Consider the following 22,705-nt stretch of genomic DNA (forward strand, 5'->3'; position numbering starts at 1 on the left):
CCATTTGATACCATTGATCAACATATTCTTCGCAGCAGATTAAAAAGTGTATATGGCATCGATGGGGCAGTTTTAAATTGGTTTTATTCTTATCTGAGTGGTAGGGGCAGTTTGTTAGCATAAATCACAAACATGTCTCTGATACTGTTCATTTGTATTTTAGCATTCCACAAGGTTCAGTCTCATGGCCTGTCTTATTCACACTGTACACTGCCCCTCTGAATGATGTCATAAAATAGCTCTTTTTCTGCTGGCTTTCATTTTCACGCTGCTGATACACAACTTTACTTTCCTATGACGTGTGATGGGCCGAAGTTATTCGAAGGTTGGAGTGGAGTCGTGTATCATTGCCGTTAAAAAACTGGATTGTAATTAACAAATTAAAATTAAACAATGACAAAACTGAAATACTATTGTTAGAAAACAACGTTTCAAAAATTGTCTACCCATATTAATATTGTAGATTGTAAAATAAGCATATCTAGAAACAGTGTCCAAAATCTTGGGTTTTATTTTGACGGTAAAATATGCAACTAATATTTCTAAAATAATTCAAAATTGTAATTTTTATTTAAAGAGAACCGCCGGTGTAAGACCCATATTGGAAATCAATATAACAAAATAATAAGTATCTTCTCTTATACTTAGTAGAATAGATTATTGTAACACTCTTTTGTTTGGCTGCACAAAGTATTCTTTTGATAGACTGCAAAAGATACAAAATAAGGCAGCCAGACTTGTTACTCTTAAAAACTCTGGAGAGCACATTAATTCTACTCTAAATGACTTTCACTGGCTCCCTGTTCACTACAGAATAGAGTACAATATTCTTTTATACGCCTATAAATGTTTTACTAATATAGGTCCTTCTTACTTACAAGACCATATTAGAGTCTATACACCTAGTCGTGTCTTAAGATCATCAGAATCTCTTTTAATGAAAGAAATAAACTGCATTAATAATTTTCAACAAAAAAGCGTTTAACTGTACAACTCCACGTCTGTGGAACTCTCTCAGTTTTAGAACAAAATCTGCTCTTAGTGTTCTAACATTTAAGAAGCACCATAAGACTTAAGAATTATTTTACACGGCATTTTATGATTGATGTTTTTTATTTTTGTTTAAAAAAAAAAAAAAAAAAAATTATAATAATAAAAAAAAAAATTAAAAAAAACAAAAAAAAACAAATATATATATATATATATATATATATATATATATATATATATATATATATATATATACATTGTGGTCCTGTGTGTGTGGGGAGGGGGGGGGGGTGGGATGTGCAATTGTTATTTTGTTTTTAAGGGTTTACGGCGCTTGCAACACATTAAGGTTATATCTGCACCAGTAAAAAGGAGGAAAATAAAAAGCTCTAGAATTACAAATAAAGCACCCAAGAAAAGGGAAGACAAAGGGGTATTGGTTCAAATAGGAAACATGTAGTTTCCAAGAGCACATTATCAAAGTACTTAGTTTGAGATCACCTAACAATCTCATCCAGACACAAGCACAGGTCCCCACTACAGGGAATACACTCAAATGTTTACAAATCATATATAATATGTATATAAAACATAATTCAGTGCAAAACAGAGAGATGATTTACAAGGAAAAAAATATCACCTCCCAAAACTAACTATACATTTGACTGTCTCCCTCTCAGCCAGGGTATCCGGCCCGGGCCGGGACAAAACCAAGAAATCTCATTCTAAGACAAAGACAAAAAGCAAGTTGGAAAACAGATACAGGGGGATAGAATACAAAGTAAGTGCCTCCCCGCCCTCTATGGGAGGTCAGGAACCCCACCCCGAAATGAGTTAATTGTAAAGCACTGCAGAGCACTTTTATGTGGATGCTTAGGCACAATAGAAATATATTGTTATTATTGTTATTATCATTAACTCATCTCGGTTGAATTGGAGAGAGAGACAGAGTCAAAACTACATTTTCTTCGATTATTCAAAGACTGAAATAGCATTGTGATGTCGTTGAACCTAGCTGCTTTTATTTGTTTTGTGGCTTTAAAGTTTATGTAAATTTAAGATTTTCAGGATTTGCAGGGGAGAAAAAAATCTTCTAGAGCAGACATGTTTCAGCGCTTTCTCCTTCATTATATCAAAATTAATTATATTTATATATAGACAATCTCACTGATCGATTTATCAATGAAGAGAAGAATAACCCCGTAACAAATATATCACCTCAAAAGGTCATGCCTACCCACAGTAGACATTGAGCTTAAAAGAATTTATATAAAAACAACCCAAAAAAGCTTGAGCCTTTATACAACACTAAATGTGCTCAAAGCCTTTTCATAGGAGTTCAAATCTGACATTGACACTAAACAAGTTGGACGAGACACGACATCTATAAGGCCCTATCACAATTGTTTTCGACAGAGCCAATGCTGTCACTGGCCAGATATTCATTATACACCGGAGTACTGTGCGAAAATGTGAATTAAGTGCTTTTTTCAAAGACTCAACTTTGCTCTTCCCCAGGGCATCAGTCCTAAGGTGAGAATTAACTCTCACCTTACCAATGCTTTTCAGTATTTTCCCAAAATGGCAGGCTTACCCAGCAGAAAAATTGGCTTTTTAAGCACAAACAAGCTCTCTACAAAACAAATTTATGTTTTTATTAATTAAACAAAGATCATTCTTCAAAGTTTGTGATGAACAAATAAATCTGAATAAGAAAAATGTATATTGAGTCAAAACAAATGTGACGATTTTGCTGTAGGTGGTAAGGAGAGGGTAAAACCGCCCCACTTGAGCATGGTCAGAAAAAAATAATAACAACATCACCACCTACCTGAATAAGCCACATGCCAGACTTGGAGTTGGGGTGGGTGTATGCATAGTAAGCCCATCCAGCAACACCTCCTATAAGAGCCAATACCAACAAAAGGACCACAACAATCACTGCCACCGGTGCATCTTTACCTTTCCCACATCCACCACCCTGTAAAAATGAACGAAATTAGAGACAAAAAAATAGATATAGTGGGACATATAGGAATAAATTATCAAAATAAAACCCCAAAAAACTAAACAACATGACTACATTTGATACGTATGTGTGCTGGCAGAGGAAAACCTACAAGAACAAGTACTCAGTCCTTTCAAAACAAAAGCAAAAATTCATGATAAATTAATATATTTATGAAAATATTCTATTAAATTAAATACTTTTTTTCACAGTTCGACAATTCTCTACCTTCCAGACCTCGAATCTCAACATATGTCTCATGATCAGTTGATGAAAAAACTGCAAATTGTTCAAAAGACTCTGTTGTAGTACAGAGTATTTTGACCATTCCTTCGGGTTTTCCAGGGCCAGAAGATGTGATTGATTCATTATTTAGCCAAACTTATTGAAAAAAAATAAAAATAACAAAACAAATAAAAACCCATCAATTAAGAATAGAGATTTTGCGTTTACTGTTCATTTCATGGACTACGGTTGAGAAAAATAACATTAATGAAATGTTCCACTGATGTCAGTAAAATTATGAAATGTCCATAAATCACATAAATCAAAACTAAAAATTAAAAACGAAAAAAAAAAAAAAAGAAAAAAGAAAAGAAAACAATTACCGAATTTTGTAGAAAGCATTCAAAAGAAAATCACTCTCATTGGACCAGAGATTAAATAAGATTATTGCTACCCAAATCAAGACCCAGAATTTCATTATTTTTTTTCATATTAAACGTCATTTGTTGTTGGATTTTTATCTAAAAATGAAAAAAAATATGTTTTTTAATCAACTATTTTCATTGCCCTTACAAAGAGTCTCATGACTTTATTTTGATATTTAAAATTGTATACATTTATTAATCTATCTATTCATTTTGTCTATTTATCCATACATTTATATATTATTTATTCATGCATTATTTCTATTATCAAAAAATATAAATTTAAAAAAAAATTAAAAACCAGACCATCAACCCTGAGCAATTTATTTGTGTTTTTTTTTTTAAATGGGTAAAAATCATTCTGCATGGTAATAAAAAAAATCACATTCATTTCTAAGATAAAGTGCACCTCACCCGAATAAAATTTAGAAAGGTATATCACAAGGAAAATTATTGAATTATTCATGTCAACAAATCATTTATGAATGTTGTGAAGCTTCATACTACGAGTGGAAGATTTTCATGTGCTACAGTTTAAACTCTGGTTATGTGGGCCTAATCGTTCTGAAGGACTACTTACTACACTATATCTAACCTGAATCTCATAGCACTAAACATTTATTATTTAGCAACTAATCTTCCCCCCAACATAGTAATATCTGCCAATCATTGCAATTGGATATAATTTTATCATAATCAAACTGCGGATGACTGGAAATACCTGAGTATTCCGACTTAACGTGCGGTGCATATGAAAATGCAAAAAGTGTGTGCAAATGAAAAATAATATAATGCTGTAACACAAAACCTTTCTCCAACCTAACAAGATGACAGTTGATCAAATGAGAGTGATCTGTTCTGATTAATATATATTTTTAAAAAACTAAACTGTAAGTCATGAAGCTTGCGTTTTACTATATTAGATAATTCTTTATCATTTTTTTTTTCAATGTTCTATTTTTTAAATTATTTTTTTTTCTTATGCAAAACAAAGAATAAGGCAATGTCTCGTTTACACTTTAAAATTCTCACAACACACATTACCATAACTATAAATGCAGGTGAAATGTTAATTCTTACATTTATATTTTTTTAATATGACAAATGAAGAAAAACGCTGTGTTTTCTAAGAGAAGCAAGATATTGAAAAGAGTTAAAATACTTCGAAAATCAATCAAAAACTATCAAGCAAAAAAAAAAAAGAAAAAAAGAGCAGTGCATGGGCAAGACAAATGTTCATTTAATCTTAAGCAACAGCATTAGTCAAGTAAGCAACATACGAAAACAGTCAGAAAAGACAAGTGTATTTGTCAACGTGAGTAAGTAATGTAATTATAATAATGATATTGATGATGATGATGATGATGATGATGATGATGATTATATAATAATAATAATAATAATAATAATAATAATAATAATAATAATAATAATAATAATAATAATAATAATAATAATATCATTAATAATGATCATAATCACTATCAAAATGACCATCATCATCAATAACTTTCTTCTTCTTCTTGTCATCATTTTCATTATCATCATCATCATCATCTTCACTATTATTATTATTATTATTATTATTATTATTATTATTATTATTATTATTATTATTATTATTATTATTATTATTAGGTATCGCAGCTGTTGTTGTTGTTGTTGTTGTTGTTGTTGTTGTTGTTGTTGTTGTTGTTGTTGTTGTTGTTGTTGTTGTTGTTTGTTAATATTATCATTATTATCATCACCATATCTAATTTAAGTAAACATTGATTTTAAATTATTTTTTTTATTTTTCACTTTCTTTCTTTGATGGGTTGTGAGCAGGTAAAAGGTTAACAAAATCATATTTCCCACTATTTTCCTCCTTAATTTAAACTGGAAAATGGAAATAAAAAAGTGAGTTTCAATGAAAATTAATTAAACGTGTGGAGTTAACATATAAAGTGCAAGATGAGTAGAAATTATTGCAGCATGCCAAAATATTTTTGTTTTACATTTCAGACACTATTTCCAACAACAAATAAGACATGTAGCATTCTCCTAAAACCAAGCTTTACAAAGAGAGAAAGCGTTCGATTCCTTTTATTTTTTTGTAATTACTGACAGCCAATGATAATAAAGAGTGAAATCTCCTTTGAATTCAAGTGGATGCTGGTATGCAATATATAAACGGTCATCACTTGAAAATCAAACAGAATTGAACAATTCAACTCAACAACAAGGCTCTAAATCAGGAACATTAAAAACAAAAACTGACAATCCTTCAAAATTTCCATAATTCAAAATTGGTTTTAAAATTAAAAAAAAAAAACTCTCTTAAAAGATAAATCGTATCTGAAAAGAAAATGGAGGAATATGGGTAGAATGGACAGAAGAAAAAAGAAATTCAGCTGTGATCTTTTTTAAAATGATAAAAGTTCTTAGCAGTTCCTACTTTAATTTTGGTGGCCCGTGTAAAGGCCTGACCTGCAGCTCATTTCCAATTACAACAAAAACGGTGATAGGTTTCAAATAAAACAAAACTTTTTGTATGTATAAGTTAACTTAAGAGTGAAACCTATATTCCGAGAAGAGAATATCTCCATGATAATAAAAATAAATTTGAATCTCCAATTCAAAATAAATAAAAAAATTATTAATTCATTTATAGGAAAGGAGGGGTGAGGGTGCGATTTGCAAGTTTAAAACAATCTATTATATATCCATCATCCCATTCAAACCAGTCTCTGTTATTTTATTTTTAATTTGGTTATTTATCTTTTTCAGCCAGGAGATGTAAACATTAAAAAAACAAACAAAAAAAAAAACAAATCAAAATATAATAATTTTTTATTTTTATTTGTACAATCCATTAACATACATTTCAATGAGTAACATAACGAATTTGTTTTAATGCTCAATCCAAATCTAATGTCATTAAAAAAAAAAAAACAACACTTTTTTCATTCAATGTGACTGACATGACAGATACACACAAAGACACACATACACATACACACACAACACACACAGACACAACACACACACACAAAACAAACACACGATAATAAATATCTTGTCTGCTAATACTGAATAATTTCTGAATCTGGAGATATAATTAATTTACAACAAGTGTCTGGTTTGTGTGGGCAATGGGGAGGGGGGGAGGGGGGGGGGGGGGAAAGCGTTGTACATCAAATGTGGTAGCACGGCAAAATTTGTTATCTTCTATGTATCTCAAAAATTCATAAATATGACCCGGTGTCTCAAAATGGTATTATGTCAGAGTGATGTTGAGGTTGCTGCTTGAAGTTTGTGAATTTTATTGAGATAAATAAACATAGTTTCATAAAGTGCAAAAATCCAGCATGTCTGATCAGTTTAACTTAAAATCCAATACTTTGCAATAGGACAGAGAAGTCGTGAGGTCACAGCTTCTACTCTTCCGGTTCCAAAACCCTTGGAAGTGTGTATGTAACCAATCCTCTGGAGGACTAATAATTAATAGGTTACATATTAAATCATAAGGTGGCATAACTATTTTAGTAGCAGGGTGTATGGGCAGATTCTTAAGATTACAGGATCAAAAAAAGAGAGAATGGGTCATCTTTATTGACGACCACCAGCACACATTTAAACTAGAAACTAAGATGCTTTCACTCTGAACCCAGAAGATCATTTACACAAGGTATGTATTCACTCCTCTGGAAAAGAGCGTTTTTACACTTCCAATGAAACTGAGGTTTTATTTTTGATATCACATTTTTGTTCCCTATTGCTCTGACATAATACCAGTTTGACGCAGACAGTCACAAATATTCAAATTTTTAAAAATTCAAAGTGTATGCTGAAAGGAAAAAGCATGAGCTGCAGGTCCTTCATCTTCTCGTCACGCAGATACTCACTTCGCACTTCTTGGGAGCCTTCAGTGGTGTAATAGGGTGTATGATGGGCTTCAGTGGGGGTGGGAGGCCAATGCATTCCTTTGTCTGGTTTTTAGTCTACAAGAAATTAAAGACACATGCAAGCTTAAATCAGGAGTAAGAGGTCAGAGGAGGAGGAGGAGGAGGAGGACGATGGTTTACAATGGGAAGTTTTAAAACGCTCATTATATTTTTGTTTGCATGAGCATTGGGTGGCGGGAAAGTATGAAGATAGCTGGAATTGAAAAGAATGAATAGTCACATTTCCAAGAACCCACATAAGAGTTTTAAAAAATGAAATGCTTCTGATTCTCGCTGTCTTGCAACAAAAGCTGAAATGTCAACAATTCAAAATGATGTGTGCAAATCTTTTTTGAAAATAAAAAATAAATTTAAAAACAAATAATAAAAAGATAATAAAATAGAGACAGAGAGAGAACGCTACAAGTTTTATATGTAACGGTTCATAAACCTAAACAAAAATAAAAAATCATGCAAATACAGTACCTTGCGCCATTAACTCCTAAAACAATAAAAACAAGAATTAAAGAGAAGAGAAGTACCGTAGGACGAATGAGAGTAAAAACTTTGCATCGATAAAATCGAACCTGAGACACAACTAGTACAGCACTGTCCAAATCCATCAAAACAGTTTGTGTCTTTAAAATCAAGGGTATTAAAACTATCAACAATCAAGCAAAGACAATTGGACATTACATGATATCAAAATTAAAAACAAATAAATAAATAGATAAATAAATAAACAAATAAAAAATAAAAAAACACAAACACTTTGACAAAGTTCTGCATCAAGCACTCTCTGAGATTGAATGAAATCAATAAACCAGAAGTGAAAAGAAAAACAATCTGGCAAAAAACCTAAAATTTCCTTGTTTCAGTCTATCTAGTTTCGAGTATTTATGTACAGAAAGGCTTTAGATTCAAAAACTAAGCAACTCTCAGCAAACAACTGATGAAAAAACCAAACGAGTCACAGATAAAGTAAACCATCACAGTCAACGATCAATTGTTCAAAAAGTGGAAAATGGCAGATCAATGAATTTTGTCACACTAAGATTAATTACGTAAGATGCTCATTAACTAGGATAGGATAAAACCAGGATATATCTGGCTAAAGGAAACGTTTGGCAAAGTCGACATGCATACCAAATACCATTCATTCTTTCAACATCCCTTAAAGTTCCAATTCTTATTACGAACTTGACTTGACTTAATTTGTTTGGGTTGGGGTTTTTTTTTTTCAAGTATAAAAGGCAGACGACTCCAATACGTTATAAGCTACAAAAAGTATTGTTACCAAACACCATGCAAGACTTATCGAAAAAATAATAATTTTAAAAAATATGCTTATGACCAAACAATGAACTAGAGCAATAAAAACAGAAATGAAAAGACAAGAGTAAGAATATAAGTGCTATCGAAATGTTTGAAAGTGTTTCCATGACAACACAAGTGAAAGTTTAAGTGTTAGTCATTTTTTTCTCGAGTAAACATTAGATGTGAGATAAAATAGATATTATAATAATAATAATAATAATGAAGGATATATTATTGTTACCAGAAGATATATATAATAGATCATTGTACAAATCCTTTACAGAATTTATTTCATTAAGTTCATCTCATCTAAGACAGTGAGGTTTTTGAGGTTTTGTTTTCTTGCACGATATGATCCGCTCCCCCAAGCAAAACAAAAGCACATCACAATGCCCCTTTCCTGGACACCAAAATAATAAACAGTACAGGTTTTTCTATTAACTTTTTAAATGTCATTGTGGAAAATTCTATTCCTCTCTGGTTTGAAAGGAGATGTACATATACAGTACATTTAATGTGATACAAAGCCAACATTCTGAGTATATACGTATTATCAATATTATTATTCAAGTAATAATGAAACCAGAATCTCAATGATTATTAACACTAAGTCATCGTCTGAGATCAAATGATGGATAAATGAAGCAAAAAAAATAAATGTCAATTCAAAAGGATGGACACAAACAAGACCTTTAAAAATAACTTGATGAAAAGCACCCTTTAGGCACTAATATTTTTTATTCTTATTTTTTTAAGGCAATCAACCTCGTCTTGTTATGTTGTTTTGCTTCCTTGAAATGAATCTAGAAATTGATTTAGCACTTCCTACGTTGCCAGACGAAAATAAACAAATAAATAAATCAGTGTGCATTAATGATTATGACCCTTTAACATCAAACAGATGTCGTTTCTTCAATAATTTCTATGATGCAGTCTTTAACATGACACATTAGAAGATAATAATATATTCAAATCATTTTGGCCTTTGATGCTACCATCCTCAGGGTTAGTATGAATTGTAGGCGTAGCAGTGGTGCAAAAATGACATGGATTGGATTCATTGATATCCAGTTTTGTTAATGTCACCCCAGCACTTACACCACATATTCCTCCACCTTGAAGTTGACCTGTCTTGTGATTCAAATCAGTTATTTCGTCTGTTGTATTTTCTTTCTCACTGGATACTGTTGATGTTGGTAAAGGAGACGAAGCAGTCGAAGTCGTGGATTTCGTTGTTGATGAAGTGCTGGTTTTTTGGGTTGTTGTGGTTGTAGGTGTAGAGGTTGTAGCTTGCTTTGTACTTGTTTGCTTGGTTGTAGTTGGTGGTGTTGGTGTTGTGGTTGTTTTTTTGGTTGTCGTTGTTGGTAAAGGTGTTGTCGTTGTTGTTGTTGGTAGTGGTGTTGTTGTTGTGGTAGTGGTTGTTGTTGTTGTTGGTATTGTTGTAGTTGTTGTTGTAGGTGTTGTTGTAGTTGTTGTTGGTGTTGTTGTTGTTGTTGGTGTTGTTGTGGTTGTTGGTGTTGTTGTTGTAGTTGTTGTTGTTGTGGTTGTTGGTGTTGTTGTTGTCGTTGGTGTTGTAGTTGTTGTTGGTGTTGTGGTTGTTGTTGTTGTTGTTGTTGTGGTTGTTGGTGTTGTTGTCGTTGGTGTTGTAGATGTTGTTGTTGGGGTGGTTGATGTTGTTGTTGTTGACCTCTTAGTGGTTGTGGTTGACATTGTCGAAGAACTGATCAATGGTTTTTTTGTCTCTTGTGTAGTTGTAGTTGTTGGTGTTGTTGTTTTTCTAGGTGTTGTTAATTTTGACGTTGGTGGTGGTTGGCTTGGTGTCGTAGAGGCTCGTGAACTCGGTGGCACAGTGCCCGATTCGTCACAGCTTTTGATCTGGTCAAGGCCCTATTTAGATATTGATTTTCATCAATCATCCCACGTTATTTAATTTTTAAAAGAAAAGTAATACAATGAAACTAGTTGTTTTTTAGGACAAGCAAACTAACAACGCGTAATTTAAAAAGACTTTGGCTATCTTTTAATTACATTTGCCCAGTTATTTTTGTATCGATTGGAAGGTTTAACATAAAGCACTGACATGGTAAGCAGGAGTTCTGAGGTTCGAACCCTTGTTGAGGCAAGCTGAATTTTTGGGATTTTTTTTCTTGTATATTTCTTTCTGTATTGTTTGGTTCTGTTTCAGGCACACTTCTTCAGATATTTATCTTACACTCTGATCAGAGAGATGAATGGCGTACTATGATCACCGATGTCTGGCACAGACTAGGTACTTGAAGAAGAAGAAGAATCTTACACCAGTACCTTCTTCTTAATTTGTCACTTCCAACACTGACATTGTATGCCAAACAAAACTTGGCCTGAACATTTTAAAAAGCTAAAATTTACGTGAGAGCCCACTTGTCCTGATTAATGACTGATTAAAACAAAAGGAGGACGGGGGTGAGACTATATAGGCAATATTGCCCAAATAGCAACAGGGTAATTTGGGCAATGTGGCCCAAACAGCTCAAAAGTTATTTGGGCAATATTATAAAAAGATTGAAAAGAAAAAAACAATACAAAGCATATGGTATACAGATACTGATGATAACAACCAAATATATATATTGAAAAAAAATGTGAGGCTTCTTGAAATTGGAACCAGGATCATCTAGGTTATTAATCTAACAGTTTAAACACTTTGTCGCAGGACCACTTGTCTTGCGTTAAATTTTTAAAATACCATTCTAAAATGTTTTCAACTCATTTTTCTTCTTCAAATTTCTAAGTTTTAAATGTTCATTGCGAGTACATACATTTTGGATTTTATTATCAAACCCATCACTTAGAGGTGTTGCTCTTTGCTTTTGACTCGAATTGATCTATCATTCTTATTCATAGTGGTGACTGGACAGAAAAAATTAAACCAACCAAAGCTGCTCTCCAATTGGCTGAAATTTTCACATTTCCCAAATAGCCACAATAACAGCTTAGAATCATTTATGTTTTTATTGAGGGCAAGTTTTGTTCCTTGATGAAACAAATCAATATTTCGTAAATGTAAATGAAATTGATTTTAAAACATAATCTGGTTCATTCCGACTCAATACCAGATCGTTTGAATGAGTCCATTATGGTTATTTCATTAATTCAGGGCTTAAATTTAGAGCAAAATGCCTAAATACTAATTTGCTAAGCTGGACAAGATGCTAGCAAAACTTTTGAAAACATGAATGGCCACATCTGCTGAGCTTTCAAAGGGGAAAATATCTTAAGGTTTGGATTTTTACAAATTTTGTGTGTGTGTGTGTGTGTGTGTGTTTGTGTGTGTGTGTGTGTGTGTGTGTGTGTGTGTGTGTTTCATTTACTCTTTAACATACGGATATACTGGCCGCACTGATATGACATCTGAACTTTTAAACATATATCTTTTTTCATTCATTAATATTCTTTCAAACGTTTTAAAGGCAGGATCACTGGTTTGTTCTCACGTTGTTTAGAAATATCATTTGTATCTCAACCACAAGAACAAAAATTACAAAACATAACCAAAAAAAAAAAAAAAAAACTGACAAGCAAACAAACAAACAAGAACTTTTGTTAAAGATAACGAACATGAAATAAATAGGGGGAAAAAGCATTCTTGAAGATAAAAATCAAGGAATATGTGTAGTTGTGTGAAAGAAAACAAAAATAATAAAATTAAATAAATTAAATAAAACCATTAATAAAAAGATTACCCCATTTTGAAGAGCTAACTAATGGAAAATGATATAAAAATGCAGGCAGAAATACACTACTGTAGAGAGAGAGAGAGAGAGAGAGAGAGAGAGAGAGAGAGAGAGAGAGAGAGAGAGAGAGAGAGAGGGGGGGGGGGGGGAGAGAGAGAGAAGGGGGGTGGGAGGGTGGGAAGATATGTACAAACATAAATGTGTTTGCGCATGCACAAACACTGACACATAAACACACACACACACACACACACACACACACACACACACTCACATACCCACACGTGCAGGAACGCACAAGCTTACATGTATGCAAAAAAAGTAAATTAGAGCCAAGAATGCATCTAATCCTCAAGAAAAATAAAATATCTTTCAATAAACAAACTTTTAAAAAGTTTCGCTCGAAAATATTTCTTTTTCTTTTTGTTTGAAGCAGTCCTGTAAATATTCCAAAAAAATAACAATACAATATGAGACAATCAAAGGCGTGTAAATATAATATGATAGCATTTCACTAAATGAAACCAATTCCATAATTCATTCCAAACATCGTTCTGCTAAGCATATTTCACTGTAGAGAAAGTTATGGGTAAGTCTGGAGACTCAACAAAGAATTCAATCCAGTGAGGATTAAACTGCTGGACGAAAACACAGACCTATATGTATTTATAAAACTGCACCTGTAAACAAGAGATTGTAAGTCTCTGAACATGTTATACATTGTCCATTTTAGGTAGTTGAATAAACATTCTGATTAAAAAAAAAAAAAAAAGAAGTCGAGGTGAGACCATTGAAACATGACATATACTCATGCTTGTGCCGCCTTTATCATTATCATGGATGCAAAATTGGTCTGAATAGAAGAACATGATGTAGTAAGTACCACATATTATTATTATTTATCTACTATCACTACTGAATGAGTACATACTCATTTGAAATACATCTTTGTTGTGTATTGATTTTAAAAGACAAGGACATTTAAAAACATAAATTAGAAAAAATAATAATAATAATAAAGTTTGGAACAGCGAGGAGTTAAAGAAAAATTAAGGGTTTTTCTGCCTTATAAACAGGCTCTTTGTACTTCACACAAAGGAACATGATTTTACAGTCGATAAAATATATTGACTGATATTTTGCATCCATGAATTTTTATTTTAACCATCAAACTGCAATCCATACCATGCCACAAATTCATGCCATCCACATCTTTGACCAAAAAAAAACAAAAAAAAAAAAACAACATAAAATGTGATGACACTTGGCACTGCAAAATTCCACAAGACCGCTCTATGGGCTAACAAAAGTTTTCTGAAACAATTAACAAGTATCTAAATAACAAATCATCTAAACATGTAAACATTTTTTGTGAATCATTATCAAATCACAGCAAATATAACACTTTTACTGCAAATCTTTTATTGTATATGATGAATATGAACTTGATGTCAGTGGTGATAAAACACTATATACATAATAATGTTGAAAGGAGGGTCTACCTCAAACATATCCTTCTCTTATACTTTTACTATTATATTAAGCAACTCAACCCCTTGAGACATCTCTTGAGACAAACCAACAATCAAGCAATGAATAGGAGCTTCCAAAAACTTTTAGTAGGACCATGACCGGAAAAAAAAAAAAATAATGGAAGCTAAAAATTCCACCAAGATTTTTCTCTAGATACGTTAGGACAACGGGTCGGATAAGGAAATTAACTCCATTCTTTAGGACAAAAATCTGAAGCCTAAAAAGATCAAATTAATTGTCCAGTGACAAGCAATACTGCTGGTTATGAGACAATCCTGAGAGCAGGGGAGGAATTCAGAGAATAGGTTGGTAAATTCCAGCTGAAGGTGAAGTGATATGAGCTTTTTTTTATATATAGCGCAATATCCACTAAATGTGCTCAAAGCGCTTTACAAAGGGTCCTGACCAACAGCAACACGTAACATAAAGAACAAAACATGACGCCTGTTAGGTGATAATAATAAAAATTTTCCGACAGACACAATGCTGTTAATGGCCAGATACTCATTTTACACCTGAGTATTGTGAGAGAATGTGAGGAAAGAGCCTTTCCCAAGGACTCAACTATAAAGCGAGTGTCATACCACAAGACCACATGTCCGCACAATATTGTTGTCTTTGGACAATCTGAAATACCTGTGACTCTGAGATCCTAATACTGGTATTCACAATATTTGATGGTAAAGTTTCAGTGCATGTGTTTACCATGTCTGAAATTCAACATAATGAAAAGGTGTTCTAAATGAAAACCAGCAAGCCACTGCCACACATTTCAAGATTCCCAAGCCCTTTAGGCCATAACATGGAACAAATATAAGAAAAAAATTAAATGAAGCGATTCCAGAGAATAATCAGAGAGCAATTTTTTTTTTTTTACTCAAAAGGAATTATGCAAATGGATTTGTACGTACACTGTATCTTATCTCTTCACAGAAATCAAAGAATTCATTAATGCAAACAAGAAAGAGAGAGAGACAATAAGAAAAGAGAACATCAAAAAGAGTCAGAAGAAGACCAAAAAGAGTCAGAAAAAGACCAAAAGGAGTCGGAAGACATCAAAAAAAGTCAGCAGAAGATATCAAAAAGAATTGGAAGAAGACATAAAATAGGAGAATACATCAAAATGAGTCCGAAGAAGACATCAAAAATAGATGGCAGAAGACATTAAAAAAACCCATGGTAGACATCAAAAAAGATCAGAAAAAGAATCAAAAAGAGTCAAAAGAATAAATCAAAAAGAGTCTGGATAAGACATCAAAAAGAATCAGAAGACATCAAAATGAGTCCGGAGAAGACATTAAAAATAGTCAGCAGAAGACGTAAAAAAAGGCCAGAGTAGACATCAAAATAGGTCAGAAGAAGAATCAAAAAAGAGTCAGGAAAGAAATCAAAAATAGTCGGGAGAAGACATCAAAAAGAATCAGAAGATATCAAAATGAGTCAGGAGAAGACATCAAAAAGAGACAAAAGGAGACATAAATTATATTTCATGAACTGGAGTATACAGCGCTCTTGGGGGAAAAACACTGGTAGTGATTGATGAATAACCAATTTAATACTAAAATATTCTTTTAAGCCTTAGTCACACAATCTTCATTCACTTTTTGAATTAAGGTGTAAGGAATGATATTTCGTGAGATAGACCCTCTATTAAATAAAACTGTACGTTTAAGAATATTTCATTTTTCATTTATTTACCCTTTACTATTTACAATTACAAATAGCTTCCCATATTTTCAACAAGAAATATCTATAAGTAAAGCTCAAAAAATATTCTTCCCTTATTCATCTCAAGCATACAATTAAACTACTTTATTTATCAAACAAGGATTAACTAAACAACCAATTTACTGATGGTAACCAGTAATTTATGGCTGTTTGATTCAAATTTACAACAATACAATATTAAGTCTGACGTCTATTCCAATGCATTCTTAATAACTACAATTAAAAAACTTCCAACATAATTTCTCTCAGCTAAACATAGAACACGAAAAGAAGGTGAGAAATAAAAAGATAACTTACCACTTTATTGCAGTCATATTTATCCCAATGCTGTCGGTACCAGTCCAATCCATCCGAACACCGGCCTATGATGTTACACCACTTACAATCAAAGTCAACATCGGTATGGTTGGTACAGGAATGACAATCGGTCAATAAATTGCAAGCTAAATAATGAAAAAGAAAGGAGAATAAAAAAAACCATAATCGTAAGTAATAAAAACAAACAAAACTTGAGCTTTTATATAGCGCAATATCCACGAACATGCTCAGAGAGCTTTACAAGCTTCCCTAGCCTACAGCAACACTTAACATGTAGGACGAGGCATGACAACTGTTAGGCGATATTACAGGGTTTTTTTCAGGAAGAGACAATGCTGTTAACAACCAAGTACTTATTTTACAAGCAAGTATGGTGAGAAAATGTATTTCATATCAGAGCAAATACTTACAGGACAAGGCATGAAAAAAAAAATTGAAAAAAAATAGAAATAAAGGAAAAAATATAGAACAAAATGGAAAACAGAAAAAAATAGAGAAATATTCTATTTTTTAAAAATATATAAATATAATAAATAAACAAACAAATAAATAAATAAATAAATGGATTAAAAAAAAATGATGTTCCTTTACTTAAGCTTTGGGGAAATGGGGGGTCCCAATAGCTCATTTAATAGAGCACTCGCTTCACATGCAAAGGGACCAAGATCAATCCCGAGTGTAGTCGAGATTATTTCTGACCCCCCTGTCCACCCAGCAGTAATTGGGTAGTTGGAACTGTTAGATCTGACCAAAAGTACTTTGCAATAGACTAGCGTACTATCTGAGAGGGTAGCAAGCAATTTACTATTATCCGTTTCATGCTATAGAAATCGGGATAAACTCTGGCTCTATGGGCCTAATAGCTCTGAAGGACTACCTTTTTTTTTTTACTGCAGCTTCTGTATAGGATTTTCATTTTTAATCAATGAAAAGTACTTCTATTGATTGGTGATTCCATCATGTTGCCAATAGAGGTGTTTGAATTCAAGAGAAGTGACTATAAGAAAATGATGAAGCGAGCAATATACAATCCAGTTTTGTCATCCTCTTATTCTTTTTCAATTGAGAAAGATATGTCTCCCAAAAAAAAAAATAATAATAATTCTTAAATAAGAAATAAAGAAAGAAGAAAAAAAAAAAAAAAGGAAAATCTAATTATCTTTAATTTTGAGCAATTCACAATTCAATTTCCAGGTATGATATCTGATATCCTTGTTGTAAGTACTCACTTGGAAGAGGGTTAATAAATATCACAGCTCCAGTCCTCACTAGACTCCTTTTCAAAGTCAGCTGGTGGTATTCATAGATGGTCCTCCTCCGTATACCTTTAAAAAGAGACAGTTTTATGATGATAAAAATATAATAAATCAGAAATACAATTTGTATACTAATAGAACAGCATAACACGTGGTAACTAAATAATTTTAAGTATTTTATCATTGTTATATTTCATTTGACCATCTGCTCTCCGTCTATTCTGAACGGAACCAATGTCAAAAATGATTCAAAAGTCAGAATAAAGATAACTCAGGAATGGCAAGACAAAAGCATCAGCCCTGCACAGAGACCTTCATTGCTTTCAGTAATATATATCAGTGTTTAGTTGACTATTCAAATGAAAAAAGTCTTGTTGGCGATCATGTGTCCTCATTTGAATGCCAGTTAGTAAGGCGAACAAGACAATGCTCTGTTTAGAGTTCTCTTTTTTATGGGGGGGGGGGGGGGGGGGGGGGGGGTGTGTTTTTTTTTTTTTGGTTTAATCTAAGAATGTTTCTATTACAGTAATGTACTGATGCCAACCCTAATCCATGGAAATGTCTACAATGGAGAGCTAAAATGAGTAAGATTTTGTAAAAAATGCGAACAATCCTGCAAAAACGATAATGAGCGCTATTTCTGATGATGGGCAATTAAATCATTGTAGATAATTAAAATTGTTGAATAAACTTACTCTTTATGCACTATATAGATAGTATCGACTTCCAGAATCCATCATGTATAAATCAGATATGACCCAGCCAGATAATATTATATTGAACTCCCTACATGAATTTCTGGGTCACGAAACAGATTAAAGTGTTAAGTACACTAACATTTTTAAAATGATGGTAAAAAATGTTATATGATAGAAATTTAATAATGCACACTTTCCTCAGCAAAATTCAAACAGGCGTAAAATGAACGAAAATGTGTAAGAATATGTATTTTTTATGAAAAGTTGGTACCTCTGGTAATGCCCACTACTCACCAAACCTCTTGATATATGTGTCATTGTAATAAGCATCGGACAGTCCAATCTTTACTGGGTGTTCTTCATCAGAAATTTTATTTGCATCGATTGGGATCTGGAATCAATAAATGACAACTAGAGAGCTGAGGTGGTAGGGTGCTAATACATTTGGCTAGATGATGATGATGATGATGATGGTGATAATAATAATAATGTTAATAATAATAACAACAATAATAATAATAATAATAATAATAATAATAATAATAATAATAATAATAATAATAATAATAATAATAATAATAATAATAATAATAACAATAATAATAATAATAATAATAATGACAATAAATCATTTCTATAGTCCAAGAATTCACACTCTTGGGTACATTACACTAAGAAAAACTTAATTTCAAAAGCATTAAACTAAATCAATAAAAGCTATTTTAAACAGTTGTCTCTGAATTGGACTTGATTGAGTGCAAGGCTGGATAATTTCTTATTGTAGCGTGTGAATCAAGTTGGAGTGAAAGTCATACAAACTTCACATGAGGGTAGTGAAAAATGAGAAAATGAGAAACGCTCAAAGTGTTATGATAAACAATGAATAACGGACTAACTTTGAAATGTCTATGAACAAAATGGAAAAACCAATGGATAACAGACTAACTATAAATTATGAGCACAATCACATTCACTCAATAACAAAAAGAACCATAAATTGTCCATGAGCACAAAAGCTAATTGTTCCTATTTCAATTCAACATGTTCAAATCCAATAATATACTCTTTGAGCACTATTTTAGCAGAAAAACTCTAAACATCAGAAAATTCAAATCTGTACAACTTACATCTTTATAGACAAAGCTGATGGACCCATTGATGTGCAGTGATGTTTGGAATGTAAACAAGCCAACTGAGGGAAAGAACAATGTTGATTATAAAACAAGTAGGGTTGAGACTTGTAAGTTTCAATCATCAAAAACATACTTTCTTAGTTAAGTAAATCAATAAAAATGGCAGTCATTTTAGCGGCTATATGGTCTTGTGATATGGCACTCGCTTTTGGATCGAAAGGTCCTGAGTTTGGGTCCAGCTTTAGGTGCATAATTGAGTCCTTGTAAAAGACTTTTTACTCACATTTTCACTGTACTCGGGTGCAAAATGAGTACCTAACCGTTAAAAGAGTTGTCTCTGTCTGAAAAAAGGTTGTAATATCGCCTTGCAGGCGTCATGTCTGGTCCTACTTTTGTGTTGCTGTTGGCTAGGGGCCCCTTGTAAAGCATTTTGAGCACATCTGGTGTATATTGCACTATATGAACGCTCTGGTTTTAAAGGTATTTTTTTTAACAAGTAGAAATAAGTTTGTTTTTACCAGTTCAGAAGATATTTTTTAAAAAAATCTTTAATTCAAATAATAAAACCAATATCGAATCAATTAACAAAGTTTCTATTAAGTATTGACTGCCAAAATATAAAATTTTTATTTGAAAAATACTAAAAGTATGATTTACCATCTTTTTGATCTTGTAATCGTACATCCTTCCACTCAACAGTGAATTTGTCCGCTGTGGGGAAAAGAATCGTAAGAGTAAAAGAATTTTTAAAATCGTAATTTAAAAAAAAAATTAAAGTCACCTCCTTTTTTTTTATTATTCATTTGAAAAAAAGGACGACATACAAATAAATAAGAAGAAGAATTGATAGGTTAGAGGAATATTTCACCTTGGACACTGCCCTATCGAATCTAATTGAGCGGCTATGTGCTCTTATGGTATGATACTTGATTTTACACTTCCAATGAAATAGAAACCATTTTTTTTTTGACATCACACTATGATCCATCAGATCTAACTGATCCCTATTATTTCTAAAAATAAAGCTAGAACTAAACGAAATAGAAAAAAAATATCCCTGTCAGGAGGTCATGATTATTTTCATGTCAATCTCACCTTCACTCAAATAGTAAATATTGGATGTGGTGCTTAACGACGGGTCAAAATTGGCCATAAGGGGTGCTATGTACTGGGTTGCTGTCAACCACTGGTGAAGGAATGGGCTCATGTAGATAAAACCTGCAATATGATTAATAAAAAAAAAAATTAATTAAAAAATGAGAACAGGTATGATGAAATATAAATAGGGCATCATATAACTTCTCATTCCCAATAATTAATCTTAAGAAGTGACAAACCTATACAACTCGCAAACATGGAAAGTGCATTCAACTTAATGTTTTCCTATATTAAACATAATTTTATATAAACATTCAATGTATGATGAATATAAATAGGGCATGACAAAAGTTCTCATTCCGAATAATTAATCTTTAGAAGTGACATACCTATACAACTCGCAAACTTGGAAAGTGCATTCAACTTAATGTTTTCCTATTTTAAACATAATTTTATATAAACATTCAATGTATGATGAATATAAATAGGGCATCACATAACTTCTCATTCCCAATAATTAATCTTAAGAAGTGACATACCTATACAACTCGCAAACTTGGAAAGTGCATTCAATTTAATGTTTTCCTTTTTTAAACATAATTTTATATAAACATGCAATGAAAGTATGTTCTGGCAGTGCATTTTTTTTTTCAGTTGATACAAAGGTTTCAAGCACGTCTATATTCGATCCAGCATATAATCCAAGACTCTAATCTTGTAATTTCACAGAATCATTGTCTTTATTTTTGTTTTAAAGATGTTGTATTCACTCACTTCATCATTTGTACGCATTCTGACAATTGATTATATTTCATTCAGGTTGATTTCATTTATCATTTTCTCTCTTTCATGTATGTTGCCATCAAATTTTGTGTTTAATTGGCTAAAGCCAAACAGTAAATAAACTTGAAACTTGGTAAAGATGTAAAATGTATAGCACTGCATTATGTTAATATTAAATCTCATTTTACCTCCAGTTGCTACGGTCACGTTGTTCACCAAATGGCCATAAAATGGAAAGTGGAACTTTAGTGGAATGACCTGGGAAAAGATGGTAAACCACCATTAAAGTTAAAGACGAGCAATAAGTTATGAAAAGCATTAAAACGATTACACCGATCCAAAAAAAAAAACAAAAAAAGAAAGAAAGAAAGAAAGAAAAGAAGAAGAAAAAGGAGAAGGAGAAGAAGAAGAAGAAGAAGAAGAAGAAGAAGAAGAAGAAGAAGAAGAAGAAGAAGAAGAAGAAGAAGAAGAAGAAGAAGAAGAAGAAGCAGAAGAAGCAGAAGAAGCAGAAGAAGCAGAAGAAGAAGAAGAAGAAGAAGAAGAAAGAAAAAGAAGTAGAAGAAGAAGAAAGAAAAAGAAGTAGAAGAAGAAGAAGAAGAAGAAGAAGAAGAAGAAGCAGAAGAAGAGAAGAAGAAGAAGAAGAGAAGAGAAGAAGAAGAAGAAGAAGAAGAAGAAGAAGAAGAAGAAGAAGAAGAAGAAGAAGAAGAAGAAGAAGAAGAAGAAGAAGAAGAAGAAGAAGAAGAAGAAGAAGAAGAAGAAGAAGAAGAAGAAGAAGAAGAAATCAGAAATGTTATATATAACACATTATCCACTCTATTTACTTATTTAAAACATTTTATACGGGGTCTCAAGCTAAAAGGACCAATGGCTACATAGGACGAGATACGATGCTGACAAGGTGTCTCAACTTTTATTTTTCACCCTTGACCCCTTCGTATAAATCTATCATCAGTCTTAATTTCAATGCATCAAAAACATTATTTTCAATTTTGTATTAATATGTCAAGAATGTCTGTGTGTGATAAGCTTTAGTAACTTTGTTGTGATGATTAAATTAATACAAGATTCACACATTTATACGCTTATTATTATATTTGGTCTAGCAATGAAAACCATTGCAATGTCCATATTGTGGACAATACATATTTTTTATTATTATTATTATTATTATTATTATTATTATTATTATTATTATTATTATTATTATTATTATTATTATTATCATTATTATTATTATTATTATTATTATTATTATTATTATTATTATTATTATTATTATTATTATTATTATTATTATTATTATTATTAATGTAATTATCATCATTATCATCATCATCATCATCATCATCATAATCATCATCATCATCATTATTATCATATTATTAAAACTTTTATTTCGACAAAGACAAACGTTGGATACAGACCAGGTATACATTCTATACTAGAGGTTGAAAAAGAATGTGAGGAAAGATCTCTCTCTCTCTCTCTCTCTCTCTCTCTCTCTCTCTCTCTCTCTCTCTCTCTCTCTCTCTCTCCCTTTCTCTCTCTCTCTCC

At 32.0% G+C, this 22,705-nt stretch overlaps 1 protein-coding gene across 3 annotated transcripts in view; it reads right to left on the reverse strand.

Annotated features, from left to right (window-relative positions):
• LOC144965759 (plexin domain-containing protein 1-like) overlaps nt 1-22,705 on the reverse strand; it is a 111,461-nt gene that overhangs the window by 8,473 nt on the left and 80,283 nt on the right. Inside the window, exons 5-13 of one of the 3 annotated variants that reach the window (XM_078901423.1) lie at nt 21,340-21,409; nt 20,366-20,488; nt 19,928-19,981; nt 19,265-19,329; nt 18,432-18,528; nt 17,413-17,508; nt 16,163-16,308; nt 9,990-10,778; nt 2,822-2,971 (exon numbers count right to left, since the gene is read on the reverse strand). In XM_078901423.1, the coding sequence (XP_078757549.1) occupies nt 2,822-2,971; nt 9,990-10,778; nt 16,163-16,308; nt 17,413-17,508; nt 18,432-18,528; nt 19,265-19,329; nt 19,928-19,981; nt 20,366-20,488; nt 21,340-21,409 (1,590 nt within the window). Of the gene's footprint in view, nt 1-2,821; nt 2,972-7,535; nt 7,632-9,989; nt 10,779-12,964; nt 13,043-16,162; nt 16,309-17,412; nt 17,509-18,431; nt 18,529-19,264; nt 19,330-19,927; nt 19,982-20,365; nt 20,489-21,339; nt 21,410-22,705 lie in introns of those variants that run through there. The other 2 variants (XM_078901424.1, XM_078901425.1) reach the window with 2 other exon arrangements.

Source organism: Berghia stephanieae, chromosome 2, assembly GCF_034508935.2.
Source record: "Berghia stephanieae isolate SIO BIC M18660-M18661 chromosome 2, UCSD_Bste_1.3, whole genome shotgun sequence".
Lineage (NCBI taxonomy): Eukaryota > Metazoa > Mollusca > Gastropoda > Nudibranchia > Aeolidiidae > Berghia > Berghia stephanieae.